The sequence below is a fragment of the Podarcis tiliguerta genome, assembly GCF_965153285.1.
Source record: "Podarcis tiliguerta genome assembly, chromosome: 7".
Taxonomy (NCBI): Eukaryota; Metazoa; Chordata; class Lepidosauria; order Squamata; family Lacertidae; genus Podarcis; species Podarcis tiliguerta.
In genome coordinates, this window is record NC_139540.1 from 84,575,748 (window position 1) to 84,600,648 (window position 24,901).

A 24,901-nucleotide genomic window follows, 5' to 3' on the forward strand; every position below is an offset into this window, starting at 1 on the left:
CTTTCACAATGTGTACACTCCAGCTCCACATGACAATTCCTCAGTCAAGGGGAGATTTAGACCTAGTTCTTGGGCTAAGTTTGATGTGACAGCAAGCAGTCAGATTTATTCTTCACATTTCTGCCCCACTGATGTACGAAGTGGAGGGTGTCAGGCTGCTTCCGTAAAAGGCACTTTACTCTCAGCACAGGCTGCATACATACCGTACATTTAAAGCACCCTCCCCGCCAAAAAAAGTATCGTGGGAACTATGGTTTACTGCTAACAGAGCTACAATTCCCAGCACTCTTAACAAAACACCATTTCCAGGATTCTTTCTTTGTGTAAGGAAGGTGTACTTTAAATATAAGGTGTGTACGCAGCCTCAGTTCAGATACCAGTAGTGAATTGTTCTGTTAGCTGGGGGGGTGGAGGAGGAGGAGGAGGAGGAGGAGGAGGAGTTTGGATTTGATATCCCGCCTTTCACTCCCCTTCAGGAGTCTCAAAGCGGCTAACATTCTCTTTTCCCTTCCTCCCCCACAACAAACACTCTGTGAGGTGAGTGGGGCTGAGAGACTTCAGAGAAGTGTGACTGGCCCAAGGTCACCCAGCAGCTGCATGTGGAGGAGCGGGGAATCGAACCCGGTTCACCAGATTACGAGACTACCGCTCTTAACCACTACACCACACTGGCTTGTTAGCTGGGGGGGTGGATGCAGAGGAGGACATGACTGAAGCAACAAAGCACTAGAGATCTGGCGGGATGGTGGGGTCACCTCCTTACACCCAAGTACAATATTTAAAGTTGGAATTGGGCCCCTTACCAGCTCCATTTACACTTGAATGGAGCAGAAAGCGGAATGAGCAAATGAGCCAGCTCTCATACTCTCCTCTCCTTGACTCTTGCAAAGGTGGAAAAACTGAGCCTCAGCTACAATATGTCAGGGTACAAGTGGCTGCTCACACAACTGAATGCTCCTCTGTACGAGAGAAATCTGCATTTTCCCTGTGAAATCTGGGATTACTTTGGCAAAGTGCCAGAACAGGATGCTTCCCACAATATGTGACTCATGTTACATCAGCCATTTTCTATCACCTTCTGTTAAAATCTCATCCTGTTATTATTGCTTTTATGAACGCGCTACAAACAAAGCCAGTAGGACACCAATTCAACTTAATAAGGTGGGGGGAGAGTATTAATTAGATGGGATGGGGAGATGCTAATGCAAACTGATGAGCCTGATGGCGACATACCATATTATTCTCCCTCCCCAGCTCTTCCAAACTTGGTGGGCTAAGTCGACATTATCCATTGTTAGCTTTCTGCTCAAAATTGTGTGGAGAGGGACAAAAAAATTCAGTTTTGTATGTATAAACAGAGGTGTTTTGGGGGCCCCCAAATTGTCCTCAGTTTTCAAACTAGGGAGCTGTGGCAGCAGTTTCAAATGTTCTGTATTTATTATCATGGCCACAAGAGGCTGCAGACGTCTGCATAACCATAAGAGGTCTGCCACCTGCTGGGAGAGGTGTCATTCTGCCCCCCCCCCACATGCCCCCCCAAAATGATGCTGTATTGTGACTTCATTCCCCTCCACAATCTTCATAAAGTATCACCAACTTATGAACAATTATATGAAGGAGGCAATGGGAAGAGGGTGAGAGAAACATGAAATGTAGAGGGGGGGGGGAAGCTGCAGCTGGGGCTACCTAGCCTGCCCCCCCCCTTTTTTAAAAATATTCAGAATATATTGTCCTGCAACTCACTACCTATGAATAGGTGGGAATTTTGGGGGGAGTGGGGTGCGAGGAGAAGAGACTTTTCATTCTGCTTTAGAAACACACAACTAGAAAGATTCCATTGAAATCCCATTTATACTCATAAGCAATGACTGGCTCTTAGAACATTATACAGCTTTCTCTCCAATTACTCTAAGAGCTTAATTCTTTTTCATAATCTGCTATCCTAAGATAATAATCCTTTATGTCTACTCGGTCTCTGATTTGTTAATGCAATCAAGGGGTCAATACAAGACTGCAGCGGGTTCAGAACATGGTAAAACCCTGAGACGGTTAAACTGAGCCTTAGGTCTGTTTTGTCACCCCACAAATTCATTTATTTATGTCGTAAAATTTATACACCACACAATTGTAATAAAACCAACAACCACACCCTCAAAACCATTTTCAAAAAAATAAAACGATAAAATCAAGAAAAAATTACAGCCATGCTTTGAAACATAAAAAAGTTAAAATACTAAAACAGATTAAAATCACCTCAACTTTCCAAGCCTCCAAGTGAGGATTTGTGTATAGAACAGGCTTCTTTTCATCACGGGAATAAAGAGTCCTGGGCTCAAAGTTGTCAAGAAGCAAATGTATCACCAGTGGTACTAATCCTATGATTGAGCAGCACTGAGTGACAAGAACATGCCTCTTGAACAAGGTAGATGGCCAATAAAGTGGTGGGGGAAGAATAGAATACTCTTGCTTTACGACTGGTGGCATGGGGCTGGGCTTACTGACTTATTACATTTGTGTCCTGCCTTTCTTCTATGGTGGCAATTGGGGTGGCATTATATCTTTGTGAGTTTCCTGAATGGCCTCCTAAGTGCAGGCCAAGCTGCATCACATCCTCCTGCCCCTATTGTACAGTTTCCCATAATCCTGGCAGGGCATCAGCATCATTTCAGATTTTGGGGCATTGCGCAATTGTGAATTCAGAGCAAGTCTCAAAAGCCTACTTTTGGAACATGTTCAAGGTTGAATTGTAGAACAGCAGTGAATTTAAGACATAAGTTATGAAATTCACCAGTACATGTGTGGTGATCAAGCTGTTGGGCTGGAGGACTTTTGAAAGGATTGTGTAGCTTTCGGTAGTTATTCAACACCTATTGGCTGCATGATTCCAAAACAGAATGTTCCAGATTCAGAGGTAGGCTGTTTCTGGAGACCAGCAGTGTTGTTCCCATGCTTCTTTGTTGAGTTTGCTTTAAAATTCTGCCCCAAGGCAGATTTGCATGTGTTCTGAAACACAGAGAGTTTCTTTGCAATTGTCATTAGCAGAAACTGCAATCATTATTTTTTCTTTGTAAGTTATTTTTGTTTGTGCATGAAAGAAAATACAGAAAAAGGAGAGGGTGTGCATTTGGGAGGGGGGCAATGTTTACAAAGCTGGACGTCCAAAACTGCAAACCGTAGCTGGAGATGGCTCAGTTGCCTTCAATTGTACCACTGACACATAAATCTCCATTGGAAACAAGACCAAGTGAAGATGACAATTCTAAGCACAGTTCCTTGGGAAAGAGCCTCATTGTGCTCTGTGCCACCATCACAAAAATGGGATTTATGGGCAAAGTCCAGGGATCTGGAGTTGAGGATTCCAAACTGATAATCTGGCAACATTGTTGGGTCCCCAAACCATCAATATATACGGTGCTTTACATAGCATTTTGAGCAAAAAGGATAGGTGAGCTGGTGTCAGCATAGTGGCTAAGAGACTGTAGGCCAGGAAGTTCCTGGTTTGAATTTACCATGAAATCATGAGGTGGTCTCCTCCAAACTACTCCCCTTTTCAGCTCAACTTTTCAGTATAAGGAAATTACTCGCCTACCTTATATGGTTGTTGTAAGGATTGCAACGAGATCAATTACGTGTTTTAAATTCCTGAAAGCACTATATAAATGCTATGTATTACAATTTTCATTTCAAGGGGGAAAAATGAGTCAAAACCAGGTCTAGGTCTGATGGAGCCTTTTGAAAACAAAGATGTTTCAGTACGCTTGGGCATCTAATATATCATAATTTTACAACTGTAATTGGAGAAAGGTTCTTTGAAAGTCATCACCTCTCAAACTACAAAAGCTTTTAGCTTTGCCATGTGGGGGCAAGATGTCAGTGTTCTCAGCTTGACAGGGAGGAAATGCAGCAAAATTACAACCTACTACAATATGCATGTTGCTTAATGCTACTTTCTTGTGACAGATGCATTCACCCCCCCCCCCGCCCCCGATGGAGCATAAGCTACCAGAGGGAGGGAGTAATTCGTTTTTAATTTTTCTTGCAATACTTTCTAGTACAGTGAGAAGTAGACCAAGGATGGCCAAAGCAGGGCCCTCCAGGTGTTGCATCTCCAGCTCCCATTATCCCTGACCACTGGGCATGCTGGCTGGGACTGCTGGGAGTTGGAAACGAGGAACATTAGGAAGACACCACATTGCTACCCCTCAACTAAACAAATGTATATATATTTCACACATTCCTTATTATATTAATTTCATAAATTGCGATGTCCAAAGCTTGTGCCTTTCCTCTACACAGCTAGAGCAGAGCTATATATGTTGTTTGCTAAGCCAAGGCAATGTCCTTGAGGTTTTTCAAGAGGCTGATTTAACTGCAAATGAAGCCTCTTTATAACGGGGGTCCTCTGTTGGGAAAAACACATAAATTTATGTCCTTCCTGTAAACTGTCATCACCTCTGCTTCAAAGACCTCTTAATACAGTTGATTTTTCACATTCAGAGATATCTCTTCCTAGATAAAATACATTGGGCAGTGGTTCCCAATTAGGGGTCCAGGGACCCCTTGGGGGGGTCTGTGGAACGCACTCAGGGGGCCTGTGGCCCCATCCCTTGCCTCCCCTCCAACTAATTTTTTGTTGTTTTTGCATGGTAACATCACATTTTTTATGGTCTGTTTTAGCACTGTGTGATTTTTCAATATGTTGGCCAAAATTGATTTTGAAATCACACCACAATAACGATCATCTCAGCCAATGCTCTGCAGCTTCCTTTCTGGGGTATGTCCTTTCTGATTATGAAGGAAGTGGCCCTATGTTTTCAGGAAACATGTTTTCAGTTTCAATTCTTGTCAATTTCAGCTGGGTGATTGATTTTAATCCAAGATTTTAAAAGTGTTTATATTCCATTGGTCAAGCCCCTACATGTTCCTAAGAAAAGAGACATAAACCAATCCACTTAAAGGGAAGCTTTCTGGATTGGCACATTTCCCAAGGGAGTCTCGCCTTCTCTCTCATAACAGACCCGCCCTCCACCATTGATTTTCTCTGCTAAACTGTAGTTAGTGGCAAAGCATTTTGTCTTCATCTAGGATGGCTAAATAACTACCCACAGATGCCTGTGTGCTTGAACTTATCAGAAGACCTAGGAAAACGTATGGTAAAAATTCTGCTCCCCTAAACATGTTTAGCTTCAGTTGTGTCAATTCAGCCTAATCTGCCTGTGTTTTAGCTTAGAAATGCACAGGAATTCATTCATTCATTCATTCATTCATTCATTCATTCTGTCCTTAATCCAAAGGTCTCAGGGCATGTAGGTGTCCAGAGGAGGGCAACCAAAATGGTCAAAGGCCTGGAAACAATGCCTTATGAGGAACGGCTAAGGGAGCTGGGCATGTTTAGCCTGGAGAAGAGGAGGTTAAGGGGTGATATGATAGCCATGTTCAAATATATAAAAGGATGTCACATAGAGGAGGGAGAAAGGTTGTTTTCTGCTGCTCCAGAGAAGCGGACACGGAGCAATGGATCCAAACTACAAGAAAGAAGATTCCACCTAAACATTAGGAAGAACTTCCTGACAGTAAGAGCTGTTCGACAGTGGAATTTGCTGCCAAGGAGTGTGGTGGAGTCTCCTTCTTTGGAGGTCTTTAAGCAGAGGCTTGACAACCATATGTCAGGAGAGCTCTGATGGTGTTTCCTGCTTGGCAGTGGGTTGGACTCGATGGCCCTTGTGGTCTCTTCCAACTCTATGATTCTATATTATTTTATTAAGTTTTTGTTTCTAAACGAACTCCTGCTTACTAATACACCATCTATACCTATTTTGATATTATATTTCTGGATTTTAGAACGTTAACCATTCGCACAGTGTTTTTGCTGTGGTTCAATTTACAGGTGGCTGGATCTCAGCTAGGCCTAAACATTTGCACAACCTGCTTAGGGAGATCTGCAATAAATGAAGGGACTCTGAGAACATGGGCACTGAATCACCAGGCATGTCCCAAGAGTAATAAGGTAAGCCATGGCTTCAGATTCTCAGCATAAACACACGTAGAGCCATCGCCGCCTATTAAGTGAATGGATATCTATTTATATCACTTCCTGCTGACATAAAGGATAGTGAGCACTTCATTTGAAATCATACATAATCAGCAACTGAAATTTCAGTAACGGCTTTGAAACGTGCAAACACTACAGCGATAGTAGATGGATCCACTTCATACCCAGAGAGAATAGAGCTAACGGGTATTTAAGGAACCTATGTGTTAAATGACTAGGCACATGTGATAGTTATGTGTGTAGACAGATGTAGCAGCACTACTAATGTCTGCTTATATAAAGAGAAATGAGCCAATTGTGATAGCTGAAGGAAGAGGTCAACTGCAAGTTAAAGCTTTTTCAAAACTGTCTGTTGAATAGGGAAATAATGCTTTTTATCGTAGAGCTGGAAGGGATCCCAAGGGTCATCTAGTCCAACCCCCTGCAATGCAGGAATCTCAACTTAAGCATCCATAAAGGAGAGTGCAAACCTCCCGAGCAGAGGAGACTTTGTCAAAAGCCTTAATGAAATCAAGATACACCACATCCATAGCATCCCCCTGATTCATCCAGCTTGTAACCCTATCAAACACTTCTGACAATGAAAGAGACTCTGGCATGTGATGAGAACCCCCGAGTTAACTATACAGTGGAGCCTTGGTTTTCCAACGCCTTGGTACTCGAACATTTCAGCTCCTGAATGTTGAAAACCCAGAAGTGTTCTGGTTTTTGGAAGCTGAATGGACTTCCAGAACAGATTACGTTTGAGAACCAAGGTACCACTGTACAACCTTTAGAAGACATCTTAAGGCAGCCCTGTATAGGGACTTTTTAAATGTTCCACGTTTTATTATGTTTTTTATATATGTTGGAAGCTGCCCAGAGTGACTGGCAACCCAGTCAGATGGGCGGGGTAAAAATAATAAAAATATTGTTGTTGTTGTTAAATATACAGATCATATGTATGTAGATCAGAAAAGATTTGGGGGGACTGATTGCATGTTATAATTTGGATTTTCTGTATTTTTTTAAAAAAAACAACAATAAGTCCTCTGGTTACCTAATTTGTTATTCCACAGGCTAATTTGTTGGAAAAGCATTGCATTTTCATGACAAGGAACATACTGATTTTGCTGCATGTGTCCTGTATGGTGCATTAAAGGTACCTGATAGAAACTAAAATCACTTACAGTGTAGAAAGATGTAATATTCTGAAGTGTGGCAGAAGTGGTTTTCAACACACATTCAATGCATTCCAAGGCAGTTGTTTTCAGGATAGCGAATGTGGGTGCAAATCACTTCCACCCCACTTAAAATTTCTACTCCCCTTTAGACATTCACCTGAATATGTGAGGGCGCTGTGGGTAAAACCTCAGCACCTAGGACTTGCCGATCGCATGGTCACCGGTTCGAATCCCCGCAGTGGGGTTTGCTCCCATCGTTCGGTCCCAGCGCCTGTCAACCTAGCAGTTCGAAAGCACCTCCGGGTGCAAGTAGATAAATAGGGACCGCTTACCAGCGGGAAGGTAAACAGAGCTCCGTGTGCTGCGCTGGCTCGCCAGATGCAGCTTGTCACGCTGGCCATGTGACCCGGAAGTGTCTGCGGACAGCGCTGGCTCCCGGCCTATAGAGTGAGATGAGCACACAACCCTAGAGTCTGTCAAGACTGGCCCGTATGGGCAGGGGTACCTTTACCTTTAAAATGGTTGGTGGGGCAGGGACACGCACCATGTGGGCTCTTCTTTAGACTACAGAGAAGTTATAATCTCTGCATCCCTCCGGTCAATATGTAAAGGTCCAAAGAGCATGGGCAGTATCCATCTGCTGTGGCCCATCAGTGCAAGGATTTATAAAGTGTTCTAGGAGTTTCTCCAAACCTCTGGGGGAACCCAGCCAGATGGCCAGGGTATAAACATTTTTTAAAATAAATGAATAAATAATATAAGCACAAGGAAGTCCCCAGGACATCTTCTCTATGAATATGGAGGACTGGCCATTGTTATATCCATTGAATCATAGAATCATAGAGTTGGAAGAGACCACAAGGGCCATCGAGTCCAACCCCCTGCCAAGCAGGAAACACCATCAGAGCACTCCTGACATATGGTTGTCAAGCCTCTGCTTAAAGACCTCCAAAGAAGGAGACTCCACCACACTCCTTGGCAGCAAATTCCACTGTCGAACAGCTCTTACTGTCAGGAAGTTCTTCCTAATGTTTAGGTGGAATCTTCTTTCTTGTAGTTTGGATCCATTGCTCCGTGTCCACTTCTCTGGAGCAGCAGAAAACAGCCTTTCTCCCTCCTCTATATGACATCCTTTTATATATTTGAACATGGCTATCATATCACCCCTTAACCTCCTCTTCTCCAGGCTAAACATGCCCAGCTCCCTTAGCCGTTCCTCATAAGGCATCGTTTCCAGGCCTTTGACCATTTTGGTTGCCCTCCTCTGGACACGTTCCAGTTTGTCAGTGTCCTTCTTGAACTGTGGTGCCCAGAACTGGACACAGTACTCCAGGTGAGGTCTGACCAGAGCAGAATACAGTGGCACTATTACTTCCCTTATATCCCCCAAATACTCCCCCAGCATGCAAAAACATCCCTACATTATGCGAGCAAAGGTCTGCTATAGGAATCTGGGACAGTCACCCTATAGTTTTCCTGCAGAAATCATGGGTTCCCTGCCAAGAATGCTAAGAGGAGAGCCGGACACTCCTTTCGTATTACAGTGCTTATTTGTGACATGAAGATTTGGCTCTGTCTCATATCAGAAACTGGCACAGCCCTACCAACCTCCTTTCACAGGCATTGTCCAAGAGGCAGGAGGCGACCGCAGGATTACACTGTATTCAGGCCAGTGATTTAGAGGTGAAAGGCTTCATATCACTTCAGCTGTTGGAATCTCCAGAGGTTTAAGCTATATAGAGCAGACACACAGCAATTCCAGACAGTGTTTTCTAGAATAGCTGGAGAATGGCCCCTGTACCAAAATAACAGTCTGCCACGTACAAATGGAGCTTCCAGATGAGAATGTCATTGCCTAATCGGGAGAAACATATTCAGGTCAAGTGCCAGATGCAGTTATGCAGGGGAATAGTGTAGGTCCTTGCAGCCTTTGGGGAAGGAGCATAATACCAGACTTCTAAAAAAGAATGGAGAGGCGTCTGCAGATATCAGAGGAAGAAGCCTTTGGTAGATTCCCCACCCCACCCCCCACCCTGTGTTGCAGACCATGATTATTACCTAGTCCTGTAATTCTGGAGTGCAAGCTTTTCTCGTGGAGAAAGGAGAACATTTTTACTTTTCACAGCAGATTGCAAATTGTATTTGCTGCAGAATTTAGATGTGAGTCCCAGAAGACCTGCCCCCTGCATTGCAGGCCTTTTCGCACCTGGCCGGGGAGCAGTGGCGTAGCGTGAGGGGTGCGGGGGGGCCGGCCGCACCGGGCGCAACATCTGGGGGGGGCGCTCGCACTCGCAGCTCTCTGCCCCTACCTGGCTCACTCACTCTCTCTCACTGCAGTGCTGGCTGTGTGAATCCGATCCGAGCTGCCGGGTTGCCGCCCACTGTGGAGGGGAGGGTGCCAGGCGTGCGGTGCGGTGCGGAGAGAGAGCGAGGGACTATCTGGGGGAGGGACAGTGCAGCGGGGGGGCGCAAATTACTTGCCTTGCCCCGGGTTAGGGGGCGCAAATTACTTGCCTTGCCCCGGGTGCTGACAACGCACTCTACGCCACTGCCGGGGAGGGCGGGAACCTGACTGACTTCAGCTACAAAAGCTGAGGCTGCTGAGCAGACTCTTGGGCTGGGGTGTTGTTTTGGGGGGGTTGTTGGGGGTGGGTGGGTATTGTTGCTGTTGGGGTTTTTTTTTGTATTTTTGTTTTTGATCTTGTGAATTGCATGGAAATTGTTCCGTTTAGTTGGGTATTTTTTAATGTTTTATTTACTGTTTATGTCTACTTTTGTTATTTTGTTTGTATTTTTATGTTGAAATAATGTAATTTTATTCATGCTGTAAGCCGCATTGAACATGGCTTGAATTATAGATAGGCGACATACAAATAAAATTAGGTAGGCAGGTACTGTAGGTAGGTAGGTATAGAAACTTATATTTGGGGTGAGAATGTGGGATCACACCTGTGATCAAAGTGCATTCATTTATATTGAATGAATGAATATAAAATAGAATTTAGACTGCTTCTGTACTTATGCTATTATTATTATTATTATTATTATTATTATTATTATTATTATTATTATTATATTTGTATACTGCCCTATGCCCATATATCTCAGGGCAGTTCACGTAGACAAAATAAGCATTCAAGTAATTTTTAATAAGCATTTGCTGAATTAGGGTTATTTGTGGGTGCACAAGAGGGAACAAAACTATATCTAGGCTGTGAGTTACGGGTGTTCAATAGCCAGTTGCTTAAACCAAACAAGAAATGAGAAGCAAAATGGACAGATCTGCCCATCTCTGTTTAGTTAGACGTTTACTTTATTTGGGAGGGGCTATTGCTCACAGCTTAGAGCAAAATTCAGTCCCAGACATATCTAGTTGAAAGGATCTCAAGTAGCAGGACTGGGAAAGCCCCCTCCCTGAAGCCTTGGAGAGTCAGAATAAGCAGCACTGGGCTACTGGGCAATTGTCTGATTCAGTAGAATGCAGCTCTAGAGCAGAAAGAAAACAAGCTCCCTCCCTCTGCCATGTGACAGCTCTTTAGGTATTTGTAGATGGCTATGATATCTCTTCTCTATCTCATCTTTTCCAGGCTAAACATAGACAACTCCCTCAACCGTTCCTCATAAGGTTTGGTTTCCAGACCCTTGATCATTTTGGTTGCCCTCCTCTGCACATTTTCCAGCTTGTCAATATCCTTCTTAAACTGTGGTGCCCAGAATTGGACACAATATTCCAGTTGTGGTCTTATCAAGACAGAAGAGAATGGTACTTGATCAAGACACCATACTTCTGTTGATGCAGCCTAGAATAGCATTACAGTGGTACCTCGGGTTACAGACGCTTCAGGTTACAGGCGCTTCAGGTTACAGACTCCGCTAACCCAGAAATAGTACCTCGGGTTAAGAACTTTGCTTCAGGATGAGAACAGAAATTGTGCCACGGTGGTGCAGCGACAGCGGAAGGCCCCATTAGCTAAAGTGGTACCTCAGGTTAAGAACAGTTTCAGGTTAAAAATGGACCTCCAGAATGAATTAAGTTCTTAACCTGAGGTATCATTATAGCTTCCTCCGCCCACCCCACCCCCGCTGCATCACACTGTTGATTCATGCTAAGCTTGTGGTCCACGAAGGCCCCTAGACCCTTTTTACATGTCCTACTGGCAAGCCAGGTGTCCCCCATCTTATATTTGTGCAGCTGTTTCTTCCTCCCTATGTGTAGAACCTTACATTTCTGCCAACTGAATTTCGTTTTGTTCAAAACGTCATTTTGAATCTTAATTCTGTCCTCTGTGACATTAGCTACCCCTCACTGTTTGGTGACATCTGCAAATTTTTTGAGCATCCCCTCAGTTCCTTCATCCAAGTCATTTAGAAAGATGTTGGACAACAATGCGCCCAGATTCATCTGGCATGATTTGTTTTTGAGAAACCCATCAGGGGATGCTGTGACCACCTACATCTGTTCTCAAATGGACACACTGCAGGCTCATCAATGAGTTTTTATCTTTGGAATGAAACCATTTTCTTATGTAGTGCTTTTCAGGTACAAAATAAACGCTAACAGTAAAGATTGTGTGTGGACTACATAGAGAAAACAAGTACAGTGGTGCCCCGCAAGACGAAATTAATTCGTTCTGTGGGTTTTTTCGTTCTACGAGTTTTTTCGTCTTGCGAAGCACCAATGTGTATTGACGGTTTCCGATAGGAATGCATTGGCGGTTTAAAAAAAAAAAAGCGCAAGACGTTTCGTCTTGCAAAGCAAGCCCATAGGGAAATCTGTCTTGCGAAGCAACTCAGAAAACGGAAAACTCTTTCGTCTTGCGAGTTTTTCGTCTTCCGAGGCATTCGTCTTGCGGGGCACCACAGTACTCAGTCTCTGTTGACAAAAATGCTGTGTTTACGCAACCATGGGAGCTGGCTGTGTGCTCAAACCATTTCCACTGCATTTCATAATGAATGTCCTTCTTTGCATTTCCCATTCCCTAGGTTATTTTTTGGATTTAGCTACAAGAGAGAAGTGTCATCAAGCTCCCACTAAGTATCGCCCTTGCTCAGGCAGCTACATCTTGCTCCCACTGACCTGAAACATGCCTTGTGCAGGCTCCCACAAATAAGTCATTGCATCCAAAGGAGACAACTTTAGAGACATTTCAAAATCTGCTGTCATTATGGATACAGAAAGCTGAATTCCCCAACTGGTGTTATTAAAAAAGGCTCGCAGTCAGGATTGACCCCATTTTTAATCTAAAAAGGACCCAGATGCAGCTTTCAGCTATCTCCAACAAATGCAATCTTATATGAGCCTCTCTTGGTTATTGTGCGATGCAGAGAGAGAAAAGATAAAAGAGCAATGAAGTTAATTACAGCGCCTCATACATTCATATTCTTCACTCTACATTATTTTGCAAGTGCTAAAAAGAAAGTGTCTAGAAAACCATGTTTCCAAAATGCTATTTTATAGCTATGCTAGTTTATTGCTGTGCAACCATGCGCCCATCTCCCTTCTTTCAGGGTCTGCAACTGTAAACAGTTTTCCTGCACAACCAACACAGAGAATGCAATGGAAGCACAGTCTTCCATAAACATTGCATATCCAGCTGTGCTTCAAACATGACCTGAATTTGACCTCCAAGGGACTCAGGCTCCCGGACCCATTAGCTACCCTGTTAAGACTGCCAATTATTATGGCTTATGTGAGAGTTTCCTCTCATTTGACTGCATGTCTGCTGGGAGCCAGGCTAGGCTTAGGAAATGTTCTGAAGTCGCATCATGCAGCCTCCTGCTGACGCTCAGTGCGCTTGAGCACAGCCTAGATGGGATGGACCAAATGTCAGCTGCTCTGAGCTCTCTGGGAGGGCACGGGGCTGATTAAACCATCTACGGCCTTTTAAACTGTGTGTGTATATATAATGGTTTTTGTTCGTTATTATGACATGTACTCTTGTGTTTTTATACTGTAAGCTGTCCTATGGTCTTTGGATAAAAGGCAGTATAAAAATTAATGTAAATAGGGGGTTGTCCCCTCATTCTTCAGTGATCCAGGAATGAATAGTCCCTTTGACTATCTGATAGCTTTAATGTTTACTTCCATCACATGAAGCATAGCTTGAAATGACATTCCCAAGAGCCTCCTCTGTTGTAATGGAGCTCAGGTTCAAAAGATATCTAGATAACTGTCCCACATTCCTGGCAGCAGGTGGCACTGGTGTGGAAGCGCTCTCTCTGCAATCTAGAAAATACATATGGTGCACTGCCCTCCATGTGCTAATATGGTTTGGACAGCTTGTCTTAAGTATGGAAACTGGGTGCCTTCTAGTCTTACATAGTTATACCATTGCTGATGTTGCCTATCATTTAAGTGTTTAATAACCATATACAGTGGAACCTCAGGTTGCGGACGTAATCTGTGACGGAGGCACATCCGCAACCCACAGCGTTCATAACCTGCAGCACTGCGCCTGCACATGCACATGTTGCGATTTGGCACTTCTGCACATGCATGAAGCGCGATTTAGTGCTTCTGCGCATGCGCAAGCAGTGAAACCTGGAAGTAACCATTCCGGTACTTCCAGGTTTCCCATGGTCCACAACCTGAAAACGCGTAACCCGAAGTGTCTGTAACCCGAGGTACCACTGTATGCCTAATGTGTCTATTCCTCTCTCTCTCTGTCTCTCTCTCTCTCACACACACACAAACACACTTTCCCAGCTGCAGTTTCTTTTTTCAATTGCACATTTTGTGTCCAACTGCACACACAAAAACAACAACAAAGAACTTTTGGATCATTTTGGATGATTCTTTCTACCTGCATGTGTAACAACTGCTCCCGATTTTCTCCAGTACAAACAGAAGCAATTTCCACGGCAGTTTACAAGGGCTGGATTCCCCCCCCCAGCTAATCCATTTTCCTTCTTGGCTGTGTGTGCATGCTAGACAGAGATGCGTTTAGGGATACATGAATCTAATTGCATAAGACAACAACAGAGACAGTGCACTCTGACACATATTCCCTCTACAGCCAGAGCCTTGGTTTTCTGGGAACTAAATCCCCATAACGAAGGGCACATTGCTGAGTGCTGTTGTGACTGCTCTACATCCTTCATTACGCCCTCAGAGTGCACACGAGTAATGACTGAATTGCTCAGAGTTTAAAGATTTCACAGCACATGCAGCATCTCTAGGTCAATGTTGTGCAAATAATTAAGTTATGCACTAGAGGCAAAACAGAAAAGCAGTACTGCAGACTGTTGTTCTCTGCCAAGCACGCCCTAACTCTGCTCTGATCTGCAAGCAACAACAGTAAATCTTAGAAATAATAGGTGAGGCAGAGGACAGGTGCATTTTTAATTCCAGCAAGAATACAAGGAAGCTTCCATGTCATTACATAAATTACTGGAAGAGAAAGCATACTGGATGGCAATCACTAATCGGAAGCCTCTGATTAGCCTATCAAATATAAAATGCATGTAGTATATCTTGACATAGCACAACCAGATTTGTGTTTAAAGCTCTTATAACAACAGAGTTGTGGCACAATCTACTAGAAAATTCTCAAAGGGGTGTGAGCAGAAGAGCCTTCAGGAGGGTCAAGAACCTGTTCTCATCCCTCGTAATATGTATTGACATTTTTTTTTATTGTGCAGATCTAAAGTAGGCACTGGGCTGGTGACCCCTGTTCTAAAGCCTGGGTCCATTTCAGGTCTCCATCCTGGTTTTTCTAATTTATATTCCTTCTCTTTGCTTTAGATCATGTTCTTTAACTCAATTTGCCAAGTTTGGTTTACTGATATGCAACCTTTCAATTCCTTCTCCCAAATTCTTCGCAAATCAGGTTCAGTTTAAGTGTATGGACCCCTTAATTTGTTATGATTGTTTCCCCCCTCAAGTTTCAATTTCTCAACCAGCAGTGAAACTAAAGCAGAAAGCAACCATTTCACAATCACAAAGCACATTTTACAAAACACAAAATGGCTGAATCGCTTTAATTCCTTCACGGTGTAGTTGCACAAGTTTTGAGAATTTGATAAAGGTCACCCAAAATGTTTAAAATCCTTAAATGTTCTCCCCATGTGAAAAGGTAAGATGGTAAATATGTGGTGGAGAGAAGGTATTGTAATGTCTTTTTAAAAACTGCTCAATTTAATTTTAAGTTCAAAAACATTCTAAAATGAAGCAATATATGTGTGTGAAATGGGAATTAAGGCAGAAAACCGTAGCTGCTGTCTTGCGTGAGAGCAACAGATTCCTTCGAAGTAGTGACCACACAAACCCCGTGCTTAGTTGATTACTCTTGACAAGATAACCACCCAAGGAAGAAGAGTTTTCTTCCACTTTGCACTTAATGGGGCCCCGAGGAAACAACATGATTGAGATACATGATGTCCGCATTGCACTGGGCAGCTCATTACTATCAGGCATGCAAAGCATCAAATAAGGCCATTTACTGGAGTCATTTTCAGGTATTCTGCCCGCACACCGGAGTGACCCCCACCCACTGAAGCTAAGTGGGGCTGTGCAGTGGGGAGAGTGGCCGGCTGAAGCGGCTGGCACCGCCCTGCTTTAAGGGGTGCACACACAGCGCCCTGCAAGCCCAAGTGATGTAAAGGTAGACAAGCCCCCACTTCCTCAGCCCTTTCAAATTTTCTTAACAACTGACTGGTTAAAAGAGTTATAACCCTGTAGGTCGGGGGCAGGGGGAGAGTTAAATTCATGCAACCAAGTCTCTTGCAAATTTCTGGAGTATACAAAAGAAGTCCTTAGCCACCTTTTTATTATCCCACCAGGTTCCATGAAAGAATGCCAAGACCTTTCTGGATGTTTTGTAGTCAGTTATGGTACCTTAGAGGAGAGCTGAAGGTATCATAATTTGCTTTTCTGTAATTACCCCCAGACCTGGGCTTATCTTGAACATTTGTTAATGTTTAACCCCTTTGATTTGTGGAAAGTGGATTGCTAGCAGGGTAGGAGTTCTGGGCCTCTAACTTGGACATATTTCTTCCAATACCTGCATTTGGGCCAATATGATGGTTCCCCCTTCTTGTCTATTGGAGTGTATCTGGATATTATTAGGATAGGTGACAAAGGCAGGAGCCTTGTGGCTCGAGAACTTACTGCTCCTTCCTCTCAAATGGCCTTTTCCAGACTACGGTTTCATTTCTCTAGTAAGTATGGGGGATAGATATTTAACACTGGGTGGGGGCATTATTCAGGCAATGTTTTAACTGGAATGACAGCTCTCTGTCAACAAAAATATGACTTGGAGGCCAAAATTTGTCCCATATATCAGGATTCCAAAAGGTTAGTTCAATACTGCCTCTCCAGTCTCAATTAGACAGGTATTTATAACATAAATAAATGATTTCCTAAATCTGGAAGCTGAGGTTGCCTGGGAGCATATGCATAATCTCCTAACAAGTGTGGCTCAATTGACCAGGTAGCTAAGCTTTTACTTGGAAAAAGGCTTCTCCAGCCCCTTACTTGATGGGAGGTTTTGCTTCTGCACATGAGTCTTGGCAAACCGCTCTGAGCTGAAGCATTCCGTCCTCACCCACCCTGGAATGTTCAGTTCACATTGAGTTCATGAAGCATCGTACCCTGACCTGTTCTTAATGCATGGTTGACCACATCTATGAATACAATAGTTATGCCCTTTTAATCAATAGTAATAGTTTAATAGGGAGGTTTTCATACCTGTCCAACTCTGTGTTCCTTTCCCAACCTTTAATCTATTGATGATTAATGCCTATATGCAACCCTTGCGTATGATTTGTGTTAACCAATCAGCAACAAGCACATACGTGGCAATGCTGTAATACTCAATAAAAGGGACTCTCCGAGACATGCTCGAGAGATGCCTCCTGTATGACACTTGTCACTCGTCTGTCGTTTATTTCAACCCAACACTTACTTGCACTCTCACAAATGTAAAGGACCATAGCTGTCCATTTTGCCACAATTACTTTCCAGTTATCTCTACCTCCCCTGCTGAGTCACAATAATCCAGCATAAATTTCCGGACTATATTTGGCAATGGATTTCTGGACACTTTAACTGAAGCACCACAGGTCTGTGCTCATGTAATAACCATGTTTAAACTGCAGAGTATCCTTAGGATGAGATGGTCTTCTAAATTTTTCTCATGAGTTTGTTATCAGTTAAAAACATCAAACCCAAACAGCTGCTCTTCCAGCTCCTGTCCTCCAGTTAAAATATATGACTTTAAAGACCACATAAGAAGGAAAATAGTTAAAAGAGATATGCTCCTTACCTGAATTTGCAATTAGTATTAAGTGCTGAGACAAATGACTTTAAAACTTTAAAGCTATTCAATTAAAACTAGACTGTGGAGCTCAAGCCTTACTTGTTGCCATCTTCACAGGGAAGACTCAACCCGACCTAAAGATATTTAGTAGCAAAGTGGAAAATGGCGAATTGGATTTGAAAAAGGCAAAATAATATTAGAACTGGAGCTGTCGGAGATGCATAAGTCAAACTGTGTTTTAATGCTCAGGAACTTGGCAAAGTCTTTTTATATGGATTTTAATATTGCAGATGTATATAGTGGACGCTCGGGTTGCAAACGTGATCCATGCGGGATGTACGTTTGCAACCTGCAGCGGCGCGTCTGCGCATGCGCGGGTTGTGATTCAGCGCTTCTGCGCATGCGCAAAGCATGATTTAGTGCTTCTGCGCATGCGCAACCCCGGAAACCCGGAAGTAACCCGTTCTGGTACTTCCAGGTTTCGGTGGGTCCGTAACCTGAAAAAATGCAACCTGAAGTGTCTGTATCCTGAGGTATGACTGTATTCTATATTATTTTATTAATGCAATGCCTAATGCAAGTTTGACATGGCCTTTGGCTAGAATAATAAACTTATGAACTTGTTGGGTGATAATGGTGCAATTGCAGCACTCAGGGCCCATGCTAGCAAGGGTGGCCAGACTGTGAACTTTGCATTAGGGAGTCTGGACTAGATGAACCCTCAGAATCCCTTCCAACTCTACAATTCTATGATAGAACATGGTTATAATAGGCCTCTGAGAGCACACGCCAAATTGAGGAAGACTAAAAAGTGAAATGACATTAAATAGACATTTGGTACCTCTGTGGGAGGGGGTGGGATTTAAAAATAAAAAATCAACTGTGTATGAATCACTGCTTATATATATGCAAAATTAAAAAATATTGTTTACTGTTGTGTTTTTCTAAAATATAAGTTAATGCTACTTGTTAGCTGCCTTGGAAAGATGGCTGTGTATCCTGAAAAGTAAACTTGAGGAAGAAGGAGTCATGTTCCTCCGCTGCTCTCTGTAGTTCCTGGTTTACCCCACAATTCTTATGCACCATTTAATCCTTCCCTTTTAACTGAATTATTTTAATGTATCAGAAGTGCAAAAGCCAGTAGGAATAAAGTAGGCCAACAGAACAAATGCTGGAAGTTTTAGTCTAAAATTTAGTCTAATGTTTCTTCACGTTTGGCAGCTGTGTATTTTTTTTTTTTTTAATTCTTTTTATTGAGTTTCTCTTAAGAAAGAAAAAAAAAAGAAAAAGATCAAAAAGAAAAAGCAAAACTAATCAACAGATTAATAAACAATATCCGTACATAACACAGGAATGACATTCATTACCATTTTTGTCCTTTTCCTTAAAGCATTATATTTTTAAATATTTAAACCTTTTCCCTACACCTCCCTTGACCTCCTACCCTCCCGTTTTCGGTTTTCTTAATAAAAAGTTTTTTCTTTTCTGCAGCTATTAATTGTTACTGGTTTGCGCGTCGTAGGAGTTATATCAAACCTGCTATGGTTTTTAAGTCTCTGTAGTTACCTTCAATGTATACCATAAATTTTTTCCAATCATTAACAAACTTTGTATTTTTTTGGTTTCAAATTTTTTGTGTCATTTTTGCTGACTCAACATACTCATATAATTTTGCTTGCCAATCTTTGATCGTTGGGATATTTGGGCTCTTCCAATTTTGTGCAATTAATATTCTAGCAGCAGCCGTAGCATATTGGAAAAACGACTTATCTTCTTTTTTGATTTCGTCCCCAATTATTCCTAATAAGAAGGCCTCTGGCTTTTTAGGGAAGGTGTATCTAAGTATTTTCTTTAACTCATTATATATAAGTTCCCAAAATTTCTTGGCAGCTGTGTATTAATCACCTCCACCAACCCCCAAAGAGTGCATTTTATCAAAGAAAAATGTTAATTAATGTTCTTTACCAGGACCATAATGTTACTGTTACTAAGTCATGAAATACCTTTTAGAAAAATCTCCCCTCTCCTCTGCTGACACTGATGGAGGGGGGGAAATCAGCAATTCAGCAAGCCAATAAAAGGGGCCGATTTTAAGTGCTTTTTCTGCTCCATACTCTGTTACTTTCTGGTGACAACAACATTGCAGCCCATGGATTTTCAAAGCAGCTCAGCCATTCATTTTCCACTTTCCTCTTTACGCCAGAGTGAAATTCAGGACATGGCATTAGCTTAAAAGAAATAAGCATCAACAGGATGAACTCTGCTCTGCTTTGCTTAGGTGAAACTCCCTTTGAATCCGATGGAAGTTTGATCCATGTAACTGAGAACGGGCTTTAATGCTCCAGGCACAGAACTGCTGCTATGCTACACAAATTCAGAGTGCAGCTGCATGCAAGGAATTAAGGATTTGCTGGCTTAACGATTAACTTCTTTATCCTTCTTAAAACTTATTATGACATCATCTTTTGAAACTCTCATTGATTAACTGAATGATTCCTTCAGTGCGAAGCACTTTGGCCAAAGCTTTTGTGGACCAATAAATTAAATGAATGGTTTACTGACCCACCTAATGGAAATAAAAAATTGAGCAAGCCAACTATACAGAAGGCATGTATCTGAAACTGGGATCAGGTGCACTTTATTCCAGTCAGAGGGAAAGAGCTGCAACAGCTAAATATGCCTCTTGCAAATGAGCAGCTAATTAACGCCTGGCGAGACACAGGTGTAACTCTGTGGCAGTGGAAATGACACAGCAAAAGCAAACATTTGGTTAGTTCACTTTAGTGTAATGGCATGAAATGGGTCAATTGCCTCATGGAAAGCATATCTTAATTTGACTGGCAATGGGGGGGGGGGGATAGCCTGAGTTCATGAACCTGGGCACCAGAGCAGAAAACAACTAAAAATGAAGAGCTATAATTATAACACATTATATAGTAGCTGAGTGCGCCAACCACAATATTTAGTTCAGACCCCAAATAGCACACCACAAAATGTGGCCTGAGGTGCCTCAAGAGCTGCCGGATTTGGCTCACTGTCAGTTTGAGCCTGTTTATTTCTTTCCCTTCACATTCCCTTTCCTTCACTATTGTGATTAAAAAAAAACCCCAGCTATCATTTTTGTTTTCTTTCAACAGAAGTGGAAGAAATTTGCAGACGTACTAATCCGTCAAGAGTGGATAAAATCACAACCACATGGGTCCAGGGGGCTCTGTGCTGTGTAAATTTGATTTCTGTAAAAGAAAAGATCTTTAGCTTTCTAAATCTGGGGCTGGGATTCCATGAAATGTGCAGGCACAGCTGTCTCTTCTGAAGGCATGGATCCTGCCAAGTTTCAGAAGGAAACTTGCAGAAGTTTTCCTGTAAGGGTCGCTGTTACAGGTTTTTTGATGTGTAAAAAAGGAACCACTTAATCTTTCCCTAGTGTTTTGTGGGTAACTGATCTGAAAACTGCAGCCTTTCCCCTGGGTAAGAAACCTAACAAAAGGCAAACAAACAGGTTCATAGGCAATGCTTTTCATCTAGTAAAAGGTGCCGCTGTTGTGTACCATTCAGTACCCCCAGAAAAAGTACTGTTCATAAGCATTTGTACTAAAAGCCATTATTAGTTGTTCCTATTAGTTGTTTAGTTATGCAAATGACTCAAAGTAACTTACATATCATTAGAGTTGATTTTGGAGTGAGAAGAATTAAAACATAAAATCACATCCCCTGATTATAAGTTACCGTATTTTTTGCTCTATAAGACTCACTTTTTCCCTCCTAAAAAGTAAGGGGAAATGTGTGCGCGTCTTATGGAGCGAATGCAGGCTGCGCAGCTATCCCAGAAGCCAGAACAGCAAGAGGGATTGCTGTTTTCACCGCTTAGTGATCCCTCTTGCTGTTCTGGCTTCTGAGATTCAGAATATTTTTTTTCTTGTTTTCCTCCTCCAAAAACTAGGTGCGTCTTGTGGTCTGGTGCGTCTTATAGAGCGAAAAATACAGTAGATCTGTCAGGAAGGAAGACTGTCTCCCTCCTCATCCTGGTTTCTTCCTTAAACTTCGAAACATAAGTTTCACTGTTATAAGGCTGCTCCTTCCCCCAAGGCACTGTGACTGGCAAGCACTGAAAACATCATTTCCTCTTATTACAAGCTCGACCTGTCAATAATGAAGGAGCTCCCCTTTTTTCCTCCTGGCATTGGCCTTTCCCTCAAACAAGAAATAGAAGATTTGATTTTGTCTAGCCGCTCCCTCTCCTCCCACCCCCTGGCATTTCCCTTATATGGCAAGGTTAAAGACATAGATTCGTTTTTAGGAGATGCTTGTCTGCAGCATTTTTAAAATGTCTGCATCATGGAGGAGACACTATGTGCTTCAGCAGTCCTTGCTTTCTTTCAGGCAATCCAAAAATCCCCTTGAGGTACCCAATATGCAAATCCTGAGTTTTGAGAGTAGTGAGGCAAGGGTCTGTGGTGTGTCTGCCTGCATGTGGAGCACCTACGGCACCCCCCACCCACATAACTGGTAAACAATCCAATTTTATACGCCAGTAGTGATGATATTAGACTTCCCTGGTCTTAAATCTCACCTGAGAGGCGGGAGGAGATAACATTTCTCCTGAGCTTATAAAATAAGAATGAGGAGATAAATAACAACCAGCAGCAATTATTTTGTGCCCTCTTCTGTCATATTAAAAATGTTGTTTCCATGCTGTTTAGAAATGTTCTCCAAACCACAATTCAAACAATCTCAAGTTATTTTCTGATGCAGGCTGCTGGAAGTCTGGGACTGAGGCCAATATCAGGTACCCATCTGTTCCTTTGCCTTGTTCATTCAAATTCAAGAGGTTCTTTGACAGAGAGTGATTCAGGACAGTTATGAGCAAGCAGAAACTGGTTCCAAGACCACACAGAGAAAATGGCGCAACTCCCCCTCACCTGTTGTTGCACTGGATACTGTTGGCCACTGCTGCTCAGGTCCTCCAGGTCCCACACGTAAGCCTCCTGCTTCCTCCATGTGTACAGCACTAAACAAATGTACACAGTGATTAGATTATGCCGTTCTCATTAAAACAATATGGTTCCTTTTTAAAAGCAGCATTGCCCTTTCCGCTACACATTCCGAAATGCTCACTGTCACAATTGCTCATAATCAGCACCATCATAATCATCACCCACAGCAGCAGCAACAATCATTTATGCAAATTATTTCATTCTTACTTATGAAAGCATTAATATACCACCTTTTCTGCTACAGTGTGCTTCCTGCAAACCATCTAATGTTTCAGTTTTTCAAAATGTACAATAGTGGACCTTCATTGTATATTTGCATTCCACAAGTTAATATATCCCTGCTCTCATCCAAGTCAGACAAATGTTGCCTTTACGGAATGGGTTGTTTCCATTAATGAGATGTGACATGTCTAACATAGCTGGGAAATTACTAAATCCCAATAGTGTTTATGCCTTACCATTGAAGTAAATAATGAAACACTGTCCTGTCAGTTCCAGGCATCTTTCAGCTTACTACCATTAACCAAACCAAGTATTCTGCTGTAATTTACAATACCCAGCAGTGATGGCACCTTATGCCTTTGGCTTGGAGAAAGAGGGAACAGCAGGAAACATTCCATAGAATCTTTTTCTGACACATTATGTGATGAACATTCTGACATGAGACCAGCACATTTAACAACCACACATTATTAAGGTGTAAACTCAAGTGATAATGACAAAGGGCATGTGGGTTTAAAGAAATAAATACATGTGCTTTGCTTGTCATATGGAGAAATTTGATCCAAAATTCTAAAGTCAACTATTAGATTCTATTGATGGCAAAAATGTTGTCAATTTCCAAGCCAACCTTGCTTCGTTAGATATAATTAATTGGCTCAGTTATTTGCATTTGTTGGTGACCATATTATAAAATAGGCCTTTATCCCAAAGCAGGTGCCCAGTGCCATTTTGGAGTACCTGATGCTGTCATGCTGACTCTGATGATGTCCCCAGTTACTATTGCTAGGGTGACACACAGAACAGAGAGCGGGATTCAGCTAATGAGTCCCGTCAGTGCAAGTTCACACAGCAAGGTTTTTCCTCCTCTGCTCCATTGACACTCCCCAAAATTGGCTTGGGGGCAGCAAAAACTCCCAGAATAGCCTGCAGGGGGAGGAGAGGATCATTCTGTCCGGCAAGCTGCAATGCTTGTGCTGATGGGACATTTGCCCCAGCACATAGTTGAATACCACCCAGAGAGATGTTTTTCAATGTGGCAGACTGTCTGGAGTCATATTCTTGCTCAACCATGACACACATTCTGTGTAGTTTTGGACACCTAACCACAACTCATGGCTATTGGAAGATAAACTATATAACATGTATAATGTGTATCACACAGGGAGCAGAAATGACTAATAAAATAGTAATGAAGATAGTAAATGAATCAAACGATTTGTAGAGATAAGGGCTTGTATCTAGTGAAGTCATACCATCTTGCAGAACACAACTTTCTCTCCTCCCCACTGCCATGCACACTCCTGGAGCGGATTTGGGGGGTGCGGGGGTCACAGGGAGAGGAGAGGGAAGGGAAATCCATTCTGCAAGTGGAATGCCTTGTGCTAACAAGATGACTTCATTGGGTACAACCAACACTAGGTTTGAATGCTGTGCACTGCCCTGGGAAAGAGGAGATTGAGAGGAGATATGATAGTCATCTTCAAATATTTTAAAGGACTGTCATATAGAAGATGAAGCAAACTTGTTTTCTTCTGCTCCGGAGGGTAAGACCTGAACCAATGGCTTCAAGTTACAAGAAAGGAGATTCCGACGAAACATCAGGAAGAACTTTCTGAGGGTAAGAGCTGTTTGACAGTGGAATGGTCTCCTTTGGGAGGTGGTGGACTCTCCTTACTTGGGAGGTTTTTAAGCAGAGGCTGGATGGCCACCCATCATGGAAGCTTTATCAGAGTTCCCTGCATTGCAGGGGGTTGGACTAGATGACCCTTGGGTCCCTTCCAACTCTACAATTCTATGATTCTATGCTCAAATTGTATATCTGTGTAATTAAAACCACATATCCTAAAGACACCCTAGCCTCCTTCATTCCACAGAATCTGAACCCAGGGTAAGCACTGGCACCCTTTGGGTCTCTCGCCACTCAGAGATCAGGGTGTGAACAATAATGCTATATGTTATAAACAGTTATTAAAACGAGTCTGGAAAATATCTGAAAGCTGCATGTCCAAAGATCAAAACTTGGGTGCTTACCTTACAGCTGCTTATGGGCTCACTCCACCAGGAACTTCTCCTACGCCACAAGGGCAGAGTCATGCTCTTATTTTTATTATTATTATGTCACATTGTCTTAAGGGACACAGGTGGCACTGTGGGTTAAACCACAGAGCCTAGGACTTGCCGATCAGAAGGTTGGCGGTTCAAATCCTCACA

The 24,901-nt window shown here is 42.6% G+C and overlaps 1 protein-coding gene across 10 annotated transcripts in view; it reads right to left on the minus strand.

The window, feature by feature from the left end:
* The window catches only part of LOC310681116 (protocadherin alpha-C2-like), a 186,463-nt gene that overhangs the window by 17,412 nt on the left and 144,150 nt on the right, over nucleotides 1-24,901 (minus strand). For all 10 annotated transcript variants that reach the window (XM_083448610.1, XM_083448608.1, XM_083448605.1 and 7 more), the window contains exon 3: nucleotides 22,394-22,482. In XM_083448610.1, the coding sequence (XP_083304736.1) occupies nucleotides 22,394-22,482 (89 nt within the window). The remainder of the gene's footprint in view (nucleotides 1-22,393; nucleotides 22,483-24,901) is intronic.